Source organism: Centroberyx affinis, unplaced genomic scaffold (assembly GCF_046629955.1).
Source record: "Centroberyx affinis isolate AG114_WGS23_722 - 3 ecotype Tasmania unplaced genomic scaffold, CSIRO-AGI_Caff_v1 ptg000419l_1, whole genome shotgun sequence".
In the NCBI taxonomy this organism is placed as follows: domain Eukaryota; kingdom Metazoa; phylum Chordata; class Actinopteri; order Beryciformes; family Berycidae; genus Centroberyx; species Centroberyx affinis.
The window spans coordinates 21445-40874 of NW_027279084.1; the positions used below are offsets into that span (position 1 = coordinate 21445).

Genomic DNA, 19430 nt, shown 5'->3' on the forward strand with positions numbered 1-19430 from the left:
GGTGCCCGCGAAGAAGCAGCGATGTGAGCATCAAAGTTCATCCCTCACTCCCATCGGGCGGAAAAAAAACATACAACCAGCACATTACAGGACACTATCGACTGGCCGTGAACTCCGCAGGCACATAGAGGTCTACTGGAACGGTTCCTTTTTTGGCACAGCGCGTTCCCTTTGCTCAATTCAGGGACGCATGCGCACGTGGTTACGCGCATGCTGGTAGCTGGTGGAGCTGATGTAAATTCTTCATTGATTTGGCCATCTGCAAAATGCCAGCACGGACCGAAACTGAACGTGTTGGTGTTTCCGTAGCTACACAGGTTTCGTAAAATGTACACAGCACGAACGTTTTGCTTCAAAGGGAAACATCTGGGATTATTCTTACTGGTTATGATTTTTTTTAACAAAATTATCAAAATACCATGTTCACAGCAACTTACGTGGTCTATGATGGTTACACTGAAAAATGGTTACCCATTGTTATCCGTTTCATCACTAGCCCCTGCAGGTTTGTTTTGTCTCTGTCCACATCTGTGGGTTGTTAGCGTGCATCTGGACACAGTGATATGTCTGTTAGTAACTTAGGAGGGGGGAAAAATCCCATGCAATTAATCAATTCCTGAATTAAACCCAAGAACATTTGCAGGCTCTTTACTTTATGCCAACCACTTTCGTAACTGGGTAAAGTGTAACCATATAGTGGGTCTTGCTGCTCTGAGTGAGGGCATTCTATTAGGAAAAGGGGGAAACTGTAACTGCAAGTTCTTGAGGAAGACATTGTTAGAAGCAACATTTATCAATGTGATGTAGTGTTTTTTGCATGGTGCTCTTTTCATCAGCCTATGCAAAATGTAAAATTGTACATGATGCTTGTGCTATCTAGTTGAAATGGAGTGAGTTTCCCCAATAAAGTAATGAAGACTGCTCTTGTAAAACACTAGATGTCCATTATAAAAAAATATATAAATAAATAAAAAACATTACCTGGTGTTTATCGTTTGATATTGGAAAACATATACAATACAAAAATTGGGGATATTTTATTTTGAAACAAAACTCTTTGATTAGATTCCGAATAAACACTGATTATATCGAGGGCTAAGTGCGTTATAGTAGATTTTACAGGAGAACCAAAACAAATTTTGATCAAACTTGGATCAGCTGCCGTTACCACATACTAAGCACAATATTTTAACTTTTTGTGTTGTCAGATTGAACATTACTATAAAAACAATATTGCTACAGTTTGAATTATATTTGTTAACTTTTTTAAAAATGGCAAAATAGTGAAATACGCCTTTTTGGCACAAACATTGTCCCAATACAGCCATGCAGAATATGGGCGTATGTAAGTAAACAATTGTAAAACACGTTCATTTTAATACAAATCTAGCAATTACACTTCAATCAACACTGAAATATAAAACAAGATCAGAATGAATATCTTTATCTTGAAGTAATGCTCAGCAACTTTCACCAAGGCCTTTAAAATTGTAGGCTACATGGAACATATCAAATTGATTGATACATTTTTTCTGTTAAAAACTTTTAATAAACCTTTTTAATAAACCTCTATAGACATAAGAAACTACTTTTGATTCTAAACAACTACTTTTTTTTTCTTTTGCTAGTATAATACATTTTTGTATGTGTCCCAGGACACATCACTTATTGATGTGTCCTGGGACACATTCAAAGATCTGTAAAACTCCTCATAACACTGAGGGAGCAGTCTTACTATCAGAGCTCATCTTGACCAGTTCACACTCCTAACATTATAAAATAACATTTTGAATCTATAGGCCTAAGTATTTCATGGGAATATTAACATATTTACATTCATCTAATACTGACCTAGAATATGAATTAGGATATGAATAGGATACTAAAAATGATGTGATCATGCTGCCATGCTAGCATTACTTATGTCAGCATGCATTTTGAGTTGACCGAAGTGCTGTTAGAATCCTCTACCCACAATGCTTGTTCAGTGTCAAAAGTGGGGTTTTGCTTGGTGTCAAAATGGTGAAAGTGCAGTTACTCAAAATATCTCCTGTAATGTATTTGCTGGCAACAAACTTGTAGTACACAGTTTAAACCGAAGTACTACATGTTGAACAAATGTTTGCTGGCTCTGGACCAAGGACAATGTCAGGGCCCTGTAAATAATCTGAGAATGGCCTGCAGGATGCATGATCCCGTTGCAGCCCATCCTGTTCCATTGCAGTATTTCAAGTTGAGGTTCCCATAATTCATCTCTCTCTCAGCATCCTAAGAATGCATTATCTATACACTGCAGAGTGCAGAAAATATTGAGAACACCATCTCTTTACATAAAACAGACTGACAAGAGGTGATCCTTTATTCAGCACTCATCAAATCTACTGAAGTTGGGAAGGGGATATATAAGAGCAGGAGACATGAGAAAGAGGGATTTTTAATCCTTGAGGAGACAACTGACACATATAGGGTGCAACTCCTTAAGAAGGTGTTCCTAATATTTTGTACACTCAGTTTACAATTTTCAGTTGTATATCATTTCATCAGCGACCCCGGTGCCAGCCAGTCATAACTCCTGACCACCACCCCCCCCCCCACACACACACACACACACACACCCTGCACATGACTCAGACCTGGACTTGGACCCTAGGCCCTCAGAGCCCTCAGAACTCATGCTGCTACATTTTACCTGCCCCTTCTCTTGTCTTATGTCTCTGTACGGCCTACATTCACTAGAAAGCTAAAACGTATTGAGGTAGCTGGATCGCCCTCTCTCCTTTAATTAAGCCAGCTGCTGGTTGTATGAAGCAGGAGAAGCTGAATTTCACTCACCACAGACAGAAACGTCCAGGTCAGTACCCCACCCACCAGAGACCACCGTGATGACTGCAGCTGAGTGCTTTTCCATACTGTTGGTGGTCCAAAGCACACCAGCTAGCCATCCTGCCCGTACTGCTATGGTTTCTCTCCTTGCTTCATGTTGTCAGCGTTGGGCTGCTGACACACAGCATGCCTATTTTACTGTTTTTCCAGCACTTAACCATGTCCATCTCTTTATGGCCAAAGGCTAATATTATTTTAACAAATCATGGGTTCAAAATCTGAAATGAAAGATACATCTGAGATTGTGTTGAGCTTTAAGGGTAAATGTCTTGATTATTACTATGAAGATTTGGGTTTTTTTTCAACCTGAGATTTAATCATAATATATCAGCCAATCTGTAGAAAATAATTTCAGTGAAAGAACCCTTTATACAGTATTGTATGGGGTACACCATGCCCCTCTCTCATTACAGTCTTATAGTTACTTTTGAATATAATCTAGGAAATTGCCTTTGCCTGGAGTGATTAAGCAGTCAGATATCTCAGTTTGTGTGTCATCTGGGGGAGCCTTTGTTATAGTAGCAACAAAATCTATGCCTTTCAAAGATTCCTCAGCCTCAATTTTTACGTCACAACGTTGGCTTGTCAGAAAATGGGGCTATTATCACGGGCCTTCTATTGTGGTACCACAGTACTATTGAAATCAGACTGAAAAGGAGAATATGTTGCCATTCTTTGCTATATCATACACCATGTGAATCTTGTCAAAAAAAAGAAGGAAAAAAAAGTCCAGTGGATTTTGTTATGATTGTTTTTTTGGACATTTAACTACCTGGATGAAATCCAGAAATAAAAAAAATCTGAAACAAATCTACACAGACATGTGAATCTTATTAGTCAGAAACTTATTAGTCATAATTGGCATGTAAAATAAGGCTCTCCTGCATCACAGAGTATTACTATTAGATTAGAACTCTTGCGCTCCAGTTGATTCAATGAAATTTCTGTCTACCTGATATTCTGGTGGCCCAAATGCCAACTATCTAAAAAGAAACCTCGCCAGTATGTTTGATTACCAAGGGAATGCCCCTGCCAAGGACATTTAATCATACCTAACGGGAGGATCAAAGTTTTTTTTGTCTGCTTTGGATGGAGCAGGGAGGGTGTTCCATCCAATTTTTCAACATGCTCTGCCTCCTGTTCCAACTAAAGCTCAGCCAAAGCCACTCAGAGTCAGAAATCATGTCCCTTAGAATATAAATGACAGCAGACCAGAGCCACAAGTCTGTTCTGTTTCAGTGTTTAAGAGACAGTTTATGCTAAGAGGTTATCATTGAGGGAAGCAGAAGTAGAGTTTATTTATTCTCTAAATGGCCTGTGCTTCCCCTAGTAACAGGCCCCATTCAGCAGGCAAGTCTATACCAGCTATTCTTTGTGGGTCTCTCTCTCTCTCTCTCTCTCTCTCTCACACACACACACACACACACACACACACACACACACCGAGGGTATTATAACAGGTATTCCATGTGAGGGATATGGCATTAAGGTGACACCGGCAGCTCCTCAATGGCACTCCCCATCGGATAGTATGGGAAACATACACCACCTAGTGGTAAACACCATGTGTACCACAACATTTTTCTTCCTACTACTGTGGGATCATCTTTCATTCCATTAAAAGAAAGATTGGATGTTTTAGCATTTATGTTGTCATGGTTCTTTTTATTGTAAACTTGAATTCTGGGTCGTCACAAGCAGAGGATGCAAACACACATTCATTTCCATCCCACATTACCTACTCATTAACAGACATCATTATAAACTGTTTAACTAGGTCAGTGCATACTTCTCAAGACTGACACAGGAAATAAGCCCCAGTGCTGCGTCGAATCCGGTGTTTCTTGCTCAGTAAATGAAAATCCCTACCGCACAGCCACGTGTTGGTTATAGTTCTGGTAGTGCTGGTTATAGTTCCACAAATAAGAATGTTCAGTGAGAAGTGGTTACATCATCATAGCTTACACCGAGTTTCACTTTGAACTCACATATGCCGTCACGATGTGATAAAAGGTCGCTGTAAAATGGCAGACTGTTGTGGTCATGTCAGTTCAGTCAATATAGCTGCAGTGTTTTTCCATTAGGAGGCCCCCCCCTCCCTCCACCATATCACGATTCATGTTGATTTCAACAAACATCTGTGAATGTTTCGTCTGTATTCTGTATCAGCTCGAGTGAAACTGAAGTCTCAGAGGAGTCACATTCGGAAATCAGTTTGTTTTCTTGTGAGCTGCCTGCCTCACTGAATCTGTTGCTAGAGCTGTCCATGTTGCAATCAAGTGTCTTCTCATTTTCAACCATGTCTTCCAGGTCTAAAAAGGAAAACAAGAGGAGATTAATAAGGGTCGCCTGCCCTCCATAAACTTTTAAATCAGTTGCAGATGGCTGACTCTTGGCGGAGCATACAAGAAACAAAACACTAATTTGAGAAAAAACAGTGGGCCAGTGTCACTATTGTGGATTACGCATAGTGAATTATTAACAGATATCACTTTAAACTTTATGCTAAAACTTGACTCAATCTATGAACTTGGATGAACCTGGCCAGAGAAAATCACGTCTGCTACTCACAGGTCACCACAGTCCTGTTGACCACATTATAACCATGGTCCGGATACTTGCTCAGGTCGATGTAGTAATAGAACTTGAGTTCCTGAGGGTACTGAGAGTGGGACAGGTTCTGTATCAGGGGAATCATTCGATGGGACATAGGCCCCTCTGCCAGAGTCTGGTGCATCATGTATATGCACCAATCATCCTGCAGGAAGTTAGGTGTGATGAGCAGAGCCCTGCAGTGGCTGTTCTGCAAAGCCTGGCACAATTCTGTGGGAATGGCTCCTCCTGGACTGGCGTCCCGCGGCGACAGAAAGCACCTGAGGCTGCGGGGCGAGGCCTCCAAGAACGAGACCAGGCGTATGGCCTCTTCGGTGTCAGCGTGCACGGCGCTGTGGCACACAAACACGTCATATTGTCGGCTCCACCGCACCGGCGAGCTCAGAGCCGACTGTGGCTGCGGTGGTTTTGTGGGGGCGGTGGGGGTTTTCACTGGTGCTGATGATGAAGAAGAAGATGCTGATGTAAATGAAGCTGATGCTGATGCACTGCTGGGAGAAGCAGCTGAGGTTTTTGTCATTTTAGTCACTTGCTCATGCTGTGGTGTCACTCTTGACTTCAGAAAGAGTTTATGGAACCAACCTGAAACAAGACGAAGACGTACATATTTTTGACTACAGCATGTACCTATATGAATTTTTCCTGGTCAGAGCATAGGCCTTTATTATAATAAGTTATGAAACAAGCCTATAAATGCAGTATGAAAGATAACTATGCTATAAAGGCTACATAAACAGTAGTACCTATCGCATAGCACTCATATCAGCTGCAAAAACAATCTGCGTTTTTGAACATTTTCATCTTTTCCACCTCATAATGAAATGGTAAATCTGTTGCAACCTTTTTCTGCTGATTACTCCAGAGAAAATGAATGAACAATTATTTATTCATTATTGGTCAAATACAAAAAGTATATTCAAAAAGATTGAAGATTAACTGTATATTACAAGTAAAGTGTCTGGTTAGCAAGTTCAGCTGTTCATGTCTGTCAGGGAAACCGTCTCAACTCACCATGCATGTTGTTAACATCATTGTCACGTCTTTTTAACACCTCTCCAAAATGTTTCCAGTCTGTTCACAGCTGATAAGACTTATTCTTTAAAAGGATTTGCTCTGCCCTGTACGCACATTCCTCAGAGATAGCAGTTATAGAAATAAGCGTTGGGAAAACAATTATACATAATCCGACAAAAGTAACTGCCTGCAACAAAGAAGAAAGTGGAAAATGTATGTGTCAAACGTTTCACTGACACCACCAGAGAAAAAGAGGAAGCTGAAAGTTGCATCTAACTGTTTGCTGGAAGTGGGGCCTGAACATGTATATGCAAATGTATAGTGCAAAGCCTGTCCTGTGTCAAACTCCACTGAACAGGGAGTCAACCAATTAAAAACAGCAAGTGTTAGTGTTTTCTCTCGCTCTCTTTTTTTTATTCATAGTTTATCATTTTCAAACAAAGTAATCACATACATACAACTCAAAAAAACAAACAAACACAAACTTAACAGGAGTGGTCAGCATAATACTTCCTCAATTACAACATTGGCAAACATTCATAAGTTTACATAACTGAGTACAGCAGGACAATCCAGAAATGATCTAATTCTCTCCCAAAGTCTATGTTTATAATATCCAAATAGTCATCCAACCACTTATATACTGTAAATGTATTTAGGTTAAGCCTTTTCCAATTCAGGAGTATCATTCGTTTAGCTGCCAGCAAACCTAATTAAATAAAATAAAACAATGCTTTGGAAAGTATGTGGTCTGGTTCCTGACAGCAGGAAGGAAGTTGTGAACACTTTTTAACCCCAACCACTTAGCCTATATGTGCAGGAACGTGTAGTCTACAGTAGTGTGTAAGAGGTTTAGGTCAAAAACCAACCAATGAACCACAGTTCTTTTCTTGTGTGTTTTTCATTTCTCATTCATTCATTATCTTCACTCATTTATCCACACTCAGGGTCACAGAAACCTAGAGCCTATCCCAGCATGCACTCACATTCATACCGAGAGTCTCCAATCCACCTAATCTGCATATCATTAGACTGTGTTCTATTCTATTCTATTCTATTCCTATAGCCTAATTGCAACAGTGAAGCTACTGGATTCTGTTACTGCTACATCTTCATGTTGGTTTAGCATTTATGAATTTTACATTAACATTTTAGGCATTTAACTGATGCCTTTATTCAGAGTGACTTCCAATGTGTGCAACAGTAGTGTAAGCTTGACTTCCTGCGTCACCAAAATTACAAGTGACCAAAAACAAGAAGTGCTAAGGTCAGGGCCTTTAGTTTAGTACAACACTCCTATGACGACAGAACGATCACGCTGCCAAGCTCCCCAAACAAATCTGATGCCACATTTTAAAAGGTCATTTAAAATGGCCTACAGCGAAACTCTGAGCAGAGAGAGTGTTCTGAACACATCCGCTGGCACACAATATTTTCTCCCTGCATGATGACAATGAGACCAGACTGGCTGATAGACTTTAAGGATAGACTGTGGATCGGCTACATTCTCTTCTACAAATGACACTTCATGAAAAGTCAGACCAAGTTCCCAAGATACAGGGCTACGATATTGTTGCTTCAATTGTAGACAGTAAGCAAGGTTGCTAACACAGTGTTAGCAAAGCTGCATTTGCAATAGCCCCCCCCCTCATCCGCAGGTAATTTAGCTATCTTAGAAAGCAAGTAACAAAAAAATATATATGCTCAGCTAAACTGTTTAGACCAGTGGTTCTCAACGTGGGGTCCAGGGACCACCAGGGGTCCTTGAGGGGGTTCCAGGGGTCCCCAGCAAACTGATAAAATGTTAAACTCTACCATTATTTCATTTACAAGAAGTTAACACAATTAGAGAATGTAGAAGAATGACTGTTTTGATCATAGTTTCACTGTTATCTACCTACAATACAGATAGTCATGGAATTCTCAACAAAATCATATCTAACAATAAAAGAATTCTCAGATTTGAGTTTGAGAGAGAAAATCTCATCAAAAAGGGGTCCATGGCCCTAATGTGGACTAAATTGGGGTCCTCGATATGAAAAAGGTTGAGAATCACTGGTTTAGACCATAACTTATGTGACTACGACACCAGATGACTTTGATAAAATACTGTAAGTGTAGAGAAGAGGGAGGAGTAGAGAGAAATAGAGGTAGAGAAGTGCTAATGAGGAGTAGGGAAGACAGAGTTGGAAGAGAAAGGGGTGAGAAGTCCTAATGAAAAGAAGGACAGAGAGGGAGATGGAGGAGAAAGAAGACATGTCAAAAGGAAAGGAACGAGAGGAGACAGCATAGTAGGGGCAGCCCCCAGAAGAAGGGGGGTGACAGATACTTACTAAAAAATCTAGTTTAAAATCTAGACTAAAACAATGTACATAATTAGTGTTACAGCTTAGGTATTACACATTAAAGACACATTTCCAGGTATCAAGTGAATCATTTCAATGAGGTTGTCAGCAATCACTTGTTTGTGTTTTGTTTGTTTTTGCCTAAATAAACAAAGATTTATGATGTAAACATACACGTGCAAAAGTTACAGCCCATGACATGAAAATCTCACCAACGCCAGCTGGCCTAACCCTGGTGGCAGTAGGAGATGAAATACGATAAGAACTAGGTCTGTTAGACTTCCCTCTCCTCATTTGGGGAATCCAATATTGTCAAACTGATTCACGTCTTGGTTCCTGACCATTTTTTCTAATGAATATGGAATTTTCCAAAAATAATAAATAGTTGTATGATATACAGCATGTTATTTCCAATCTTATCTTGACTAAAATATAGCATTACATCAAACATATCTATTTCAACATTCATCTTAAGTTTCTTTTTTTATAAAGTTGGTCACATCAATCCAGAACATTCTTGTACAGTGAAAAAATAGATGGGAAATACTCTCTTTTTCTAGTCCACAAAAATCACACTTATAATCAATATCCAGTTTGAATCTTTCTAACACATGTTTAACTGGATAAATTCTATGCAATATCTTGAAAGACGCTTCCTTAAACTTGTTATTGATACAGTATTTATCACAAATTTTCCATGCTTTTTCCCACTGTATATCATTAAATAAGGAAGACCAAAAACATCTAGAAGATGGGACAGTAACAACTTTCCTGCAGTTTATTAATGAATTTAAACAATATAGCACCATTTTATCTAATGTTAAAAACAAAAAAGCTATTAAGACCTTAAAGTTATTAAACGAATATAATATGCTGCATATAACATAAACTCTGGCATTGTAAAGTGTAAAATGTGCTTTTTTGTTTGTTATTTTTTTTATTTTTTATCTTTGTCTCTATTGTCTATGTATCTGTTTGTACATTTGTATATGAACTTGTGTATAATAAAGAAAGTGAAAAAAAAAAAAAACTGTTTCACGTCACTTTCGAAGTGGATGCAGCACCGGTTGCTGAACTGCGCAGCCGCGAAATCCAGAAATCCCCGGAAGAGAACGTCACTTCCTGGTTCTGCATCTGACGTGTCTAAACAGTTTTGCTCTGTTAGTGGTTGCTACTCGTGGGGAATTTGTAATCTATTGAAATATATCGGGTAAGATTTCATCTTTGAAGAGTAGCCAGGGCACTTCAAACATTTACAGGACCATTCATTTACTGCGGATTTTCCGTTTCACGCTGATTTCATCCGTGTTTGTTTTGATTTCCCCCTGTGTTATCTCGTGTAGATACGTGGTGGCAAGATGCTAGATTTCTTCACCATCTTCAGCAAGGGGGGGATAGTGTTGTGGTGTTTTCAGGGAGCCGGGGTGACTGAATCCTTCACCGGGCCTGTCAACGCGTTGATCCGCTCCGTGATCCTCCAGGTGAGCCGAAATGACAGCTCAAAACCCTGTGACAGCTTGCCGTGTGTGTGTTTTTCAAAGTGTCCGTATGGGAGCTTGGGCAGCTAATGCTAACGCTAGCTAACGTTAGCTGATTGCGTAATATACTAAACAAGGGGTTTCTGAAGTGCGAATAGGTTAAAGAATCATCCTAGGAGTTGTAAGCTCAATGTTATTATGGTCTGGACTACAGGGACTTAACCCTCACTGGTAGGAAGGCATGGAAAGCTAGAGACCTGACGTTAACTACAGCAATGGCGTTTGCTTCCAGCTGCCTTTGACATGAATAACGTATTTGTGATATTTCAGGAACGAAGTGGAAACAGCTCATTTACCCATGAGGCCCTGAGTCTCAAATACAAGCTGGATAATGAGTTTGAGTTGGTTTTTGTGGTAAGTCTCCCAATCACACACAAAATGAATTGATATCAAACAATGTTGAGAGGTGGACTGCAAATCTCCTGTGGTCAACAACATTCACGTGTTAACAAGCAGGCTATACATTTGTCCTTAAAAGTCAATGACCATCACTTCCCCCTCTTCATTTTTCTTTTCTCTGTCCAGGTGGGTTTTCAAAAGATCTTGACACTGACGTATGTGGACAAGTTCATAGATGACGTTCAGCTTCATTTCAGGGATCGCTATAAGAATGAGCTGGAGCACAAGGGGGCCTTGAAGCTGCTCAACAACAACTTTGAATTTGAGGGTGACTTCAAGATGCTTCTTAGGTAAAGATAGCACAATCAGCAACAGGTTGATAACACAAAGGTACAAACTGTTTGTTGAAATCACCCTCATGAGGGTGATCTCTGCAAACTGTAACAAAGGACTTCAGCAGTAATATTGTTTTGTATCTGTATGTGAAATGATGGTTCAAATGCTGTGCTTTGCTTTTTGATTATACCAACACATGGCGTTGTTGTTAATGTAAACACAAAATATTTATATATACAGTATATATATATATTCCATTAGGAGGTTATTTTCTAGTTACTAGAGACAAGGGTGTCAATATTATTGCCAGAATTGTCTTTTTAATAGTCTCAGTGGTTCTTAAATGTATCAAAAATCAGACTAGTGAACCTGCTGATGCTAACATATGCTAAATGTTTTCAACAAGAGAGGCGGAGGAGAGCAGCAAAGCTCGAGGCCCCATTTCTATGCGGACTTTTACCGAGTCCCAGAAATCCCAAAAAACTGTGAAGTCGATGATCGAGACGAAAGGTGGGGACAAAGCCAAGGAACAGGGAGGCAAGAAGAATAAGAATGCCAAAAAAGAGGGTAAGTGTGGCTGTTAGACATGGAATGGTTTCACTTTTTTAGATTAGTAAACACAGTTCTGAACTGACCTACTTATTGTATGTGACATAATTTGAAATAACTGGTGAGAAACTCACCCTGTAGCCAATGTAACATTATTTCAATCTCAGCCCTGTGTTTTAGATCAAATCCTAATCTTGCAGGCTTGTTTAGAAAATGAAGATGTTATCGTGGTGATTGATATTTTGATATTTGATATTTTGATATTTGATATTCCTATCTTTTTTTTTTCTCTCAGCTCCTGCAGCTGAGCCTGTCAAAGGGGATCAAGGCAAGGCCTCATCGGCCAGCCAGAAGACGGTTGAGAATGGTAACCAGGGCTTGACCCAAGATGAGATCATGCAGAAGAAGAGAGAAGAATTCTTCCGCAAGCGCATGGCGGTACCTGTTGAGAAACCCAGGTCAGGGAACAGATATTCATACACAGAGTCAAACAAAACGTTAATTAAAGGTTGTTGATCCATTTACATTTCCAGTTATTTAGCTGACTAGAGTGACTTAGAACGAGTAGGCAGATAGCAATTTGTGTCTTGTTGACAGACACACTCAAACCTGTGACCTTTCCGTCACGGGACAGTGGCCCTAAGTATTTGAGTGCAAACTTGACACCTTTCGGTGATTATAGGCCGTTTTGATCCTCAAGTGGATCACTCGTGAATCGTGTAAATTTGATGTGAAATAATTGGAGGATTTGTTTCAAAATGACATGTTATATCATCATCTTTAGGAACTGTGAAAATTTGTTGAATTTGTAGTGACATTTACTCGACTTAAAGTGTGTTTTTAATGCATTGCTTACCGTCAACAAATCCTATGAAAATAACAAAATCAACAATGTGTTTGCTCTACTCCCGTTACTTTCTGACTTCCCACGTACCGTTTTTAGCCGTCAACCCGGAAGTCATTGGCTCCAATTGTAAGCCTAAACCTTGAAATACAGCTCACAAAGACATAGTTTCAATTTAAAAAATGGCAAACTGTTACCACAAAAAGTCAGGCTGTTGTAGTTATTACCAAATCAAATTCAAATGGGAACAAATTCTTCATTACGCCGGGGACTATTTTCAGTGCTACAGAACTACTTTCCTGAGATCGCAAACGTGTTTACAGCCGGCTTATTAAGTTGTTTGAGGAAAAAGTCGGCTGGCCCGGTGCATCGTGATGATGAAATATGCTGCCCAGAGCAACAGCATGGCTCTTTGATGCGTTTTTAATCATTTTTTTAATACAATGGAGTTCTATGGCTGCTGGGACATGGCTTCATTGGGCACCGGCTACATGGACGAGACTTGTTGGCGAAACAAAATCATTGCTAATTTTGTTATTTTCATAGGATTTGTTGACGGTAAGCAATGCATTAAAAAACACCAGCCTTATCCTTTAATTTTCATTTTACAACAGCTAAGAGGTGTAAGTGAGTGAAACATGGCCTCCAATGCATTATTGCTTAATCCTGATATTCTTCCATCTTAGTCACAGTAAGTCCCCGAAGCCTCAGAAGCCCAAGGAGAAGCAGAGGCGTGTTTGGGACATGGCTGGTAGCAGCACCAAGGACCTGGACTACAGCCAGAGAAATGGAAACGGTTCCCATGATACTGGCGACCAGAGCCAGGACGCACAAATTGACTCTGTATGCACCTGTTTAAAAAAATATGTATATCAATATCAACCTCTTCTGTGCTCTTAAAAGCATGACCACTGTGTATCCTGCTGCATGTCTTGTTTTCATCATAGCTACAGAGATGTCGGTATTAATCAGATCAACACTGTTAAAATAAAGGTCTCGATCACATGGTTGTGTTTCAGGGGATGCAGCTAAACTCCATGAAGGGAGACCTGCTGTCTGTGGATTATGAGTCCAGTGAGGAAGAGGAGGTGGAGGAGGAGGAGGAAGAGGAGAGGGTGGTGATCAATGAAACAAGCAAAAAAGCGTAAGATCCTTTGCATTTTATTTTTGGATTATTGTTTTAAGGTGTAATATTTACATATCTGTGCTGTTTTTTTTCATCCAAATATTTTGCATTATGCCTCAACTGTAAATAGCACTGTAATAATCACGCCGCTCTATTCATTTATTCTGATTCTTCTCAGCCCCAAAAAGGGTGGTGGTTTTGGGGGCATGTTTGGGATGCTGAAGGGCCTGGTGGGCTCCAAGAGCCTGTCTCAGGAGGACATGGAGCCAGTGCTGGACAAGATGAGGGACCACCTCATCGGTACGGCATCACATCTCTTTCTTTCTCTCACTGTCTGAATTTTCTGCATCGGTTTATTATAGATTGTTTCCCTTTTTCAGTTTTCTCTTGTGTGTGTGTGTTATTGTCTTGCAGCTAAGAATGTAGCAGCCGAGATTGCCTCCCAGCTCTGTGACTCTGTAGCCAAAAAACTGGAGGGCAAAGTCATGGGCACATTCACCAGTAAGTAACTTTTAACATCTATGGAACTTACCCACAAAAAAACAAATGAAAGCAGTTCCCTCCCCTTGGTTTTACATACACAGGATTTCATGTAAAACATCCCTTGTGTCATAAACCTGCATGAACTTAGAAACCTCGCTGAGATGTTCAAGGCAAAGTGGATCAGTGTTGCAAAGTCCAGTGCACATGTTGCATTACAGATAGTTCCCTGAATTAGGCCCCCAACGCCTCCTAGAGGCTCACCAGTAAATTCATGCTGGGAGCACTAATTATTCGCTCATCGCATCGCTGTCATCAGCCTCCCTATATACATCAGCAGCTTTGCCATCAACGTCTATATCAGTAACATCAAAACCAACAATGTCAATATCAATAGCAACAACAAACCAAGTAGGGCCTCAAAATGTGTGGAGTCTGTATCAATCTGGCATACTGTTGAAGTATATACGCAGAGTTTGGGAATTATAGGTAGTGTAGTGAACTTGTAACTTCAGCCTAAGTGTAGTCGCTGTGTATTGGAAGTGTACTATTGATGAGTATAGTGTGGTCAGTGCCAAGGGGTGCTTCAACAGAATTTACTGTTGAGCATCCTGGATGTTTTGTGGCGGGAGGGGACTAATTCAGAGGAGTATCTGTGATGGGGAGGTGACCACATGATAACCCCAATGGGATACTGACATTTACCCACTCTCATTTCCTCTGACATCCAAGCCAGATTCCTACATAGGCTCTCACCCTTGTTTAAAAGCACAAGGTCCTTGTATCCTTCTTATTCGTAAATGCACATGATAGTGACTCATGATGCTGGGAATTACAGCCTTTCTCCTCTCTTACGTGTGTGTGTGTGTGTAGCTGTGGCCTCAACGGTAAAGCTGGCCCTGCAAGATTCGCTGGTGCAGATCCTGCAGCCCAAGCGTCGGGTGGATATCCTGAGAGATGTGCTGGAGGCGCGCAGCCAGCGACGGCCTTTTGTCATCACATTTTGCGGTGTCAATGGTGTGGGCAAGTCCACCAACCTGGCCAAGGTGAGATCTACTACAGCTACTTGGCTCCAGAACAGTGTTTAGTCTCAGTACATCATTGACTTGTTTTATTGGACTGTTGAAGTAGCTTGCAAAGAATACTGCCATGCCCCCACCCCCTACCGTTTGCTAATAATTCTAATCATTTGGCACCAGTGTGTGACAGGATGAAGCCCCTGAAATAATAATCAGCATCAATGTGCAGTTTCCTGTCAATTCCCTCCTGTCTATGCTTGATTGCCTGTGGTTTGCTAATGCTTCTGTTTTGCCCATGCTGGCAACCAAAACCAGTTTCGGGACTTTTTCTTGTGAGTGTTGGCTCTTTTTTTAAAGAGACTGTGGTCCTGTACAGCTCAATTGCTAGAGCACACCACTAACACCAGCCAGAGTTAGGGGGGAGTTTCCAACTGGGGATACCAACGCTAAAATTCATGCACTGTGAGGCGCTGGGAAAAAAGCGTATAGCGTACCAAATTACATGTTTGTTCGTTAACAATTTAAAGTTATGTGTTCAAAGATTGAGCCTATATCGAGCCAGTGCACCTACATAGCTTTTAAAGAAGGTTGTGTCACCTACAGCCTATCAGTCGGCTTAGATTTTGGTCAGTCATAACCTCCTAACTTTAAAATGTGGCCACTAGTGAAACGGGAGATTCCATAGCAAATGCTAAGAGAAATGGGGAGTTTCCACCCACCCAGTTCATTCATGCTACATCCACCATATAGTACATATTTCATGTTTTTTTTTAGGCATTTGAGACTATATCATGAAGTGACGGATTTCATACTAGAACACTATGTTCAAAAATACAATTTATCTAATCTTATTTTATCTAATCTTATCTAAACATGTTCCTATTTTGTATGCAAAGGTCTTAAGATAACTAATAACTCTAGGGGTAGACTAATATATCGAGTGGCCAGTCCACTTTACGTGATGGATATGATGCAGTTTGCTTGTTTACATATTTATTGTATATTGATCAAGACTACACTAGTTGCATATGGAAAACCCTTAACCTGAATTGATTCTAAGGTGACATTTTGATTGGCTTCTACACAAGTGTACATATACATATTTTTTTGGCATGAAAATAGACAAAATTAAAGATTCAATACATACATAATATATTGGCTCTCAGCAGTTTCAATCCAAAAATATTGGTATCATGTTGCCCTTCAAAAACTCATATCAGTCGAAAACTAATTACTACAATAGTAAGTTTTCCTTTTATGGCAGCTGTCTTTTTTTTTTATAGTGGTAGGTGTCAAACATTTCAATTGATGGGTATCTCAATTTGGAAAGCACCTATTCAAATATACAACATGGAGAGGTCGTTATGTTTCCTGTTCCTGTTCATTCTTTTCAGACATTTGTCCTCTCGACAACTCAGTGTGAACTAAGCCCCCCCCCCCTTCTCTTTGTCCAGATCTCCTTCTGGCTGATAGAGAATGGTTTCACTGTGCTGATCGCAGCCTGTGACACGTTCCGTGCCGGGGCAGTGGAGCAGCTTCGGACTCACCAGCGGCGCCTGAACTCCCTGCACCCTCCGGAGGAGCACGGGGGGCGGCCGGTGGTCCAGCTCTATGAGAAGGGCTACGGGAAGGACGCCGCTGGAATTGCCATGGAGGCCATTGCCTATGGTAAAATAGTTGCTTCCTTGATAACTGATCGTTAATTGATGGAATCTGTAGTGAACATCAAGTCTTATGGCCAGAATTAAATGACATGTGTCTGTGTGTGCATGAAACTCTTGATATGTGCTAATAGGTTTACGTTTCTTCCCTCCAGCCCGCAACCAGGCCTTCGACGTGGTGCTGGTGGACACTGCAGGGCGTATGCAGGACAACGCCCCCCTGATGACAGCGCTGGCCAAGCTCATCGCTGTCAACATGCCTGACCTGGTGCTGTTTGTCGGGGAGGCTCTGGTGGGCAATGAGGCTGTTGACCAGCTGGTAAGACTCCCGACTTATTCTGTTCGCCTGCTCAGACACAGCATGCACTGAGAGGAAATGTCCTACATAAAAATACCATTCATTTTTATAATTATATGGCCAGCTGGTAAGACATAAGCATAAAGGCCTGGAAAGCAAAGGCTGGATCACCTTTGGTCTTTAGCCTAAACTTTGGGCTTTATACACAGAGTAGAGGCTCATGTTGAGAATAATAGTCATGAAACAATGTGGCAACATAGAAGGAATTTGCTGTAGGATACCATGGATTTGTATTTATTTCTCAAACTGTCCAGCTGAGGTCAGTGTTGCTCCACCTTGGCCTTAACTGTTGAATCAGCTGTCTCGTTTCACATGCTAAAGCGGTCAACATGTTTGTACAGATGCCTGGTTTTGCACTTCCACAGCAGTTTCTAACCAGTGAGATAGAAAGATGGCGCTGGGCGAGCGGCCGCCTGTCACAGCAGCTCCTGACATCCTCCCCTCTTTCCCCCTGGGATGAATAAAGTATCTTTCTATGTCTTATGTCCTCAGGTAAAGTTCAATCAGGCTCTGGCGGACCACTCCATGTCTGACAAGCCTCGCCTCATTGATGGAATTGTTCTCACCAAGTTTGACACCATCGATGACAAGGTTTTACTACACTCTTTCTCTTGAAATTCACTGTCAAAACTTGATAATGTTTGCAGTTATGCTTGTAGCAACAGGAAAATGCTACACTAACTGTAAAGTTACATGCAGTTAATGATTTTATCTGTGACTGTTTTATGACTTTGTTGGTTAATGTTCATGGTTTCCTCTCTTGACACGTGTACGTTGCATTTGGAAAGCTGATAGCACCCGTGTGTCTCCCTCCCTCCTCCACAGGTTGGCGCTGCCATCTCCATGACCTACATCACAGGCCAGCCCATCGTGTTTGTGGGCACAGGTCAAACCTACAACGACCTGCGCAGCCTCAATGCCCGCGCCGTGGTCAGCGCCCTGATGAAGGCTTGAGTGGCTGCATGTTCTGTTGCTTATTCATCCTTGCGACAAAACCAACCAACCTTTGCCACGCCGCTGTGAGATGTTCCAGCCCCGCTAACATGCGTTTCTCATCCTCCTATCCCGCCCCCTCCGCTTTGCATCAAACGAACTCAAGATGACCGAGAGAAAATTGCGCTATAAAGCCAGAGGAGCCTCCGTTTCCATCATTTCTAAACTTTTGGGCCAAATTGAAAAGTACCTCAGTTGTGCTTAAGCTTTGCAAAAATGACTCTCATGAAGTCACATACAAATGACATTTTACCTGACTTCTAGCCAATGGACCTAGGATATAAATGTCATCAATTTACTGGTTTACACAATAACGAATTCTCTACCTGGCATTTTGTCAGTCAGTTTTCCCTGCTTCATGTAAATGAGGTCAGGTTATAAAGGCTTGCTGCCTGTTCCTGAGGAAAGCTTAGTGACCATAGTGCCTATCTGTCTCCTGTCTCCCCAGTTAACTTGTCACTGCATGGGTGGTCATCCATCAGTTCAGGTCAGAAACTACTACTCCTAATCTGGAGGATCAGTCTGAATAACTAATTGTTAGAATTTCTAATGTATAATAAGTGAAAACAGTTGGCCAGAGAGCAGGTGTTAATGTGTCAGCACTTGACAAGTCAGTAGGTAATGCACTCCCCTTATTGTTAGTTGAACAGTAAAGGGAAACAGTGCTTCACCTCCTCACCCTCCCTTGTTAAATCTGAAAAATTTCCATGCTGCCTGTAAGTCATGTGGAGGAAGTAAATAATGGTGTCATTCTTATCAAGGCTGATCCTCTATGAAATGGGACAGTTCACCTAGGTCTCCTGAACCCAGCATCAACTGTGGTACTCCAGCTCTGGGTGGAGTGTTCTATGAAAGTCATCTCCTAGATCTCCTCCCTTCTAACACTCAATTAACACAAATTTTCTTTAGAAAATGGAGACTTTGATCCCTCAGTTTATAGTTGAGGAAAAGTGAAAAGATATTTTGTAAATTTATTTTTTAGTTCTTACAAGTCGTCCACAGATTTCAAAAGACTACACCTTCTATATGTGGTCAGTTGAAGTTCTGTGGACCTGTTATTTATGTTTTTTTCCCCTCTTTGATTTACTCTCCATTTGTAAGAGGACAGTTAAGTCTTAAATATCTCCAGCCCCCTTTAATTTGTGGTAGTGCAATAAGAGAGAATCAAGAGTTATACAGAAGATTTGTGCTAATTTATGAGAATGTAAACATTTCTAAATAAAGCTGCTATATGCTACGACAGCTTGTAAAGTGGAACTTGTTTTGTCATACGTTGTGTAAAGGGACATGGTCCGTGGCCTCATGATCCAGACCGCTATGAACGAGCCTGGT

General features: G+C 40.9%; 2 protein-coding genes across 2 annotated transcripts; one reads left to right on the forward strand and one right to left on the reverse strand.

Annotated features, from left to right (window-relative positions):
- Window positions 1-4547: 4547 nt before the first annotated feature.
- On the reverse strand, window positions 4548-6679 carry tirap (toll-interleukin 1 receptor (TIR) domain containing adaptor protein). The gene is made up of 3 exons (XM_071516642.1): window positions 6508-6679; window positions 5455-6078; window positions 4548-5195 (listed from the first exon to the last, which is right to left on the reverse strand). Exons 1-3 carry the CDS (start codon window positions 6512-6514, stop codon window positions 5011-5013), a joined length of 816 nt encoding a protein of 271 aa, XP_071372743.1. The 5' UTR covers window positions 6515-6679; the 3' UTR covers window positions 4548-5010.
- A 3284-nt stretch (window positions 6680-9963) lies between these two features.
- srpra (SRP receptor subunit alpha) lies at window positions 9964-19348 on the forward strand. The gene is made up of 15 exons (XM_071516635.1): window positions 9964-10065; window positions 10199-10336; window positions 10664-10747; window positions 10919-11082; window positions 11475-11635; window positions 11913-12075; window positions 13148-13304; window positions 13481-13605; window positions 13766-13887; window positions 14002-14088; window positions 14941-15113; window positions 16541-16754; window positions 16903-17066; window positions 17598-17696; window positions 17931-19348. Exons 2-15 carry the CDS (start codon window positions 10214-10216, stop codon window positions 18057-18059), a joined length of 1965 nt encoding a protein of 654 aa, XP_071372736.1. The 5' UTR covers window positions 9964-10065; window positions 10199-10213; the 3' UTR covers window positions 18060-19348.
- The last annotated feature ends 82 nt before the right edge of the window (window positions 19349-19430 follow it).

Bases quoted from the DNA above. Each gene is read 5' to 3' on its own strand.
- tirap (XM_071516642.1), bottom strand. The intron at 5,196-5,454 runs GTGAGTAGCAGA...TTTCCTTTTTAG, and splicing joins CAACAGGACTGTGGTGACCT to ACCTGGAAGACATGGTTGAA.
- srpra (XM_071516635.1), top strand. From the start codon at position 10,214: ATGCTAGATTTCTTCACCATCTTCAGCAAGGGGGGGATAGTGTTGTGG. The intron at 13,888-14,001 runs GTACGGCATCAC...ATTGTCTTGCAG, and splicing joins GATGAGGGACCACCTCATCG to CTAAGAATGTAGCAGCCGAG. The intron at 15,114-16,540 runs GTGAGATCTACT...CTCTTTGTCCAG, and splicing joins AGTCCACCAACCTGGCCAAG to ATCTCCTTCTGGCTGATAGA.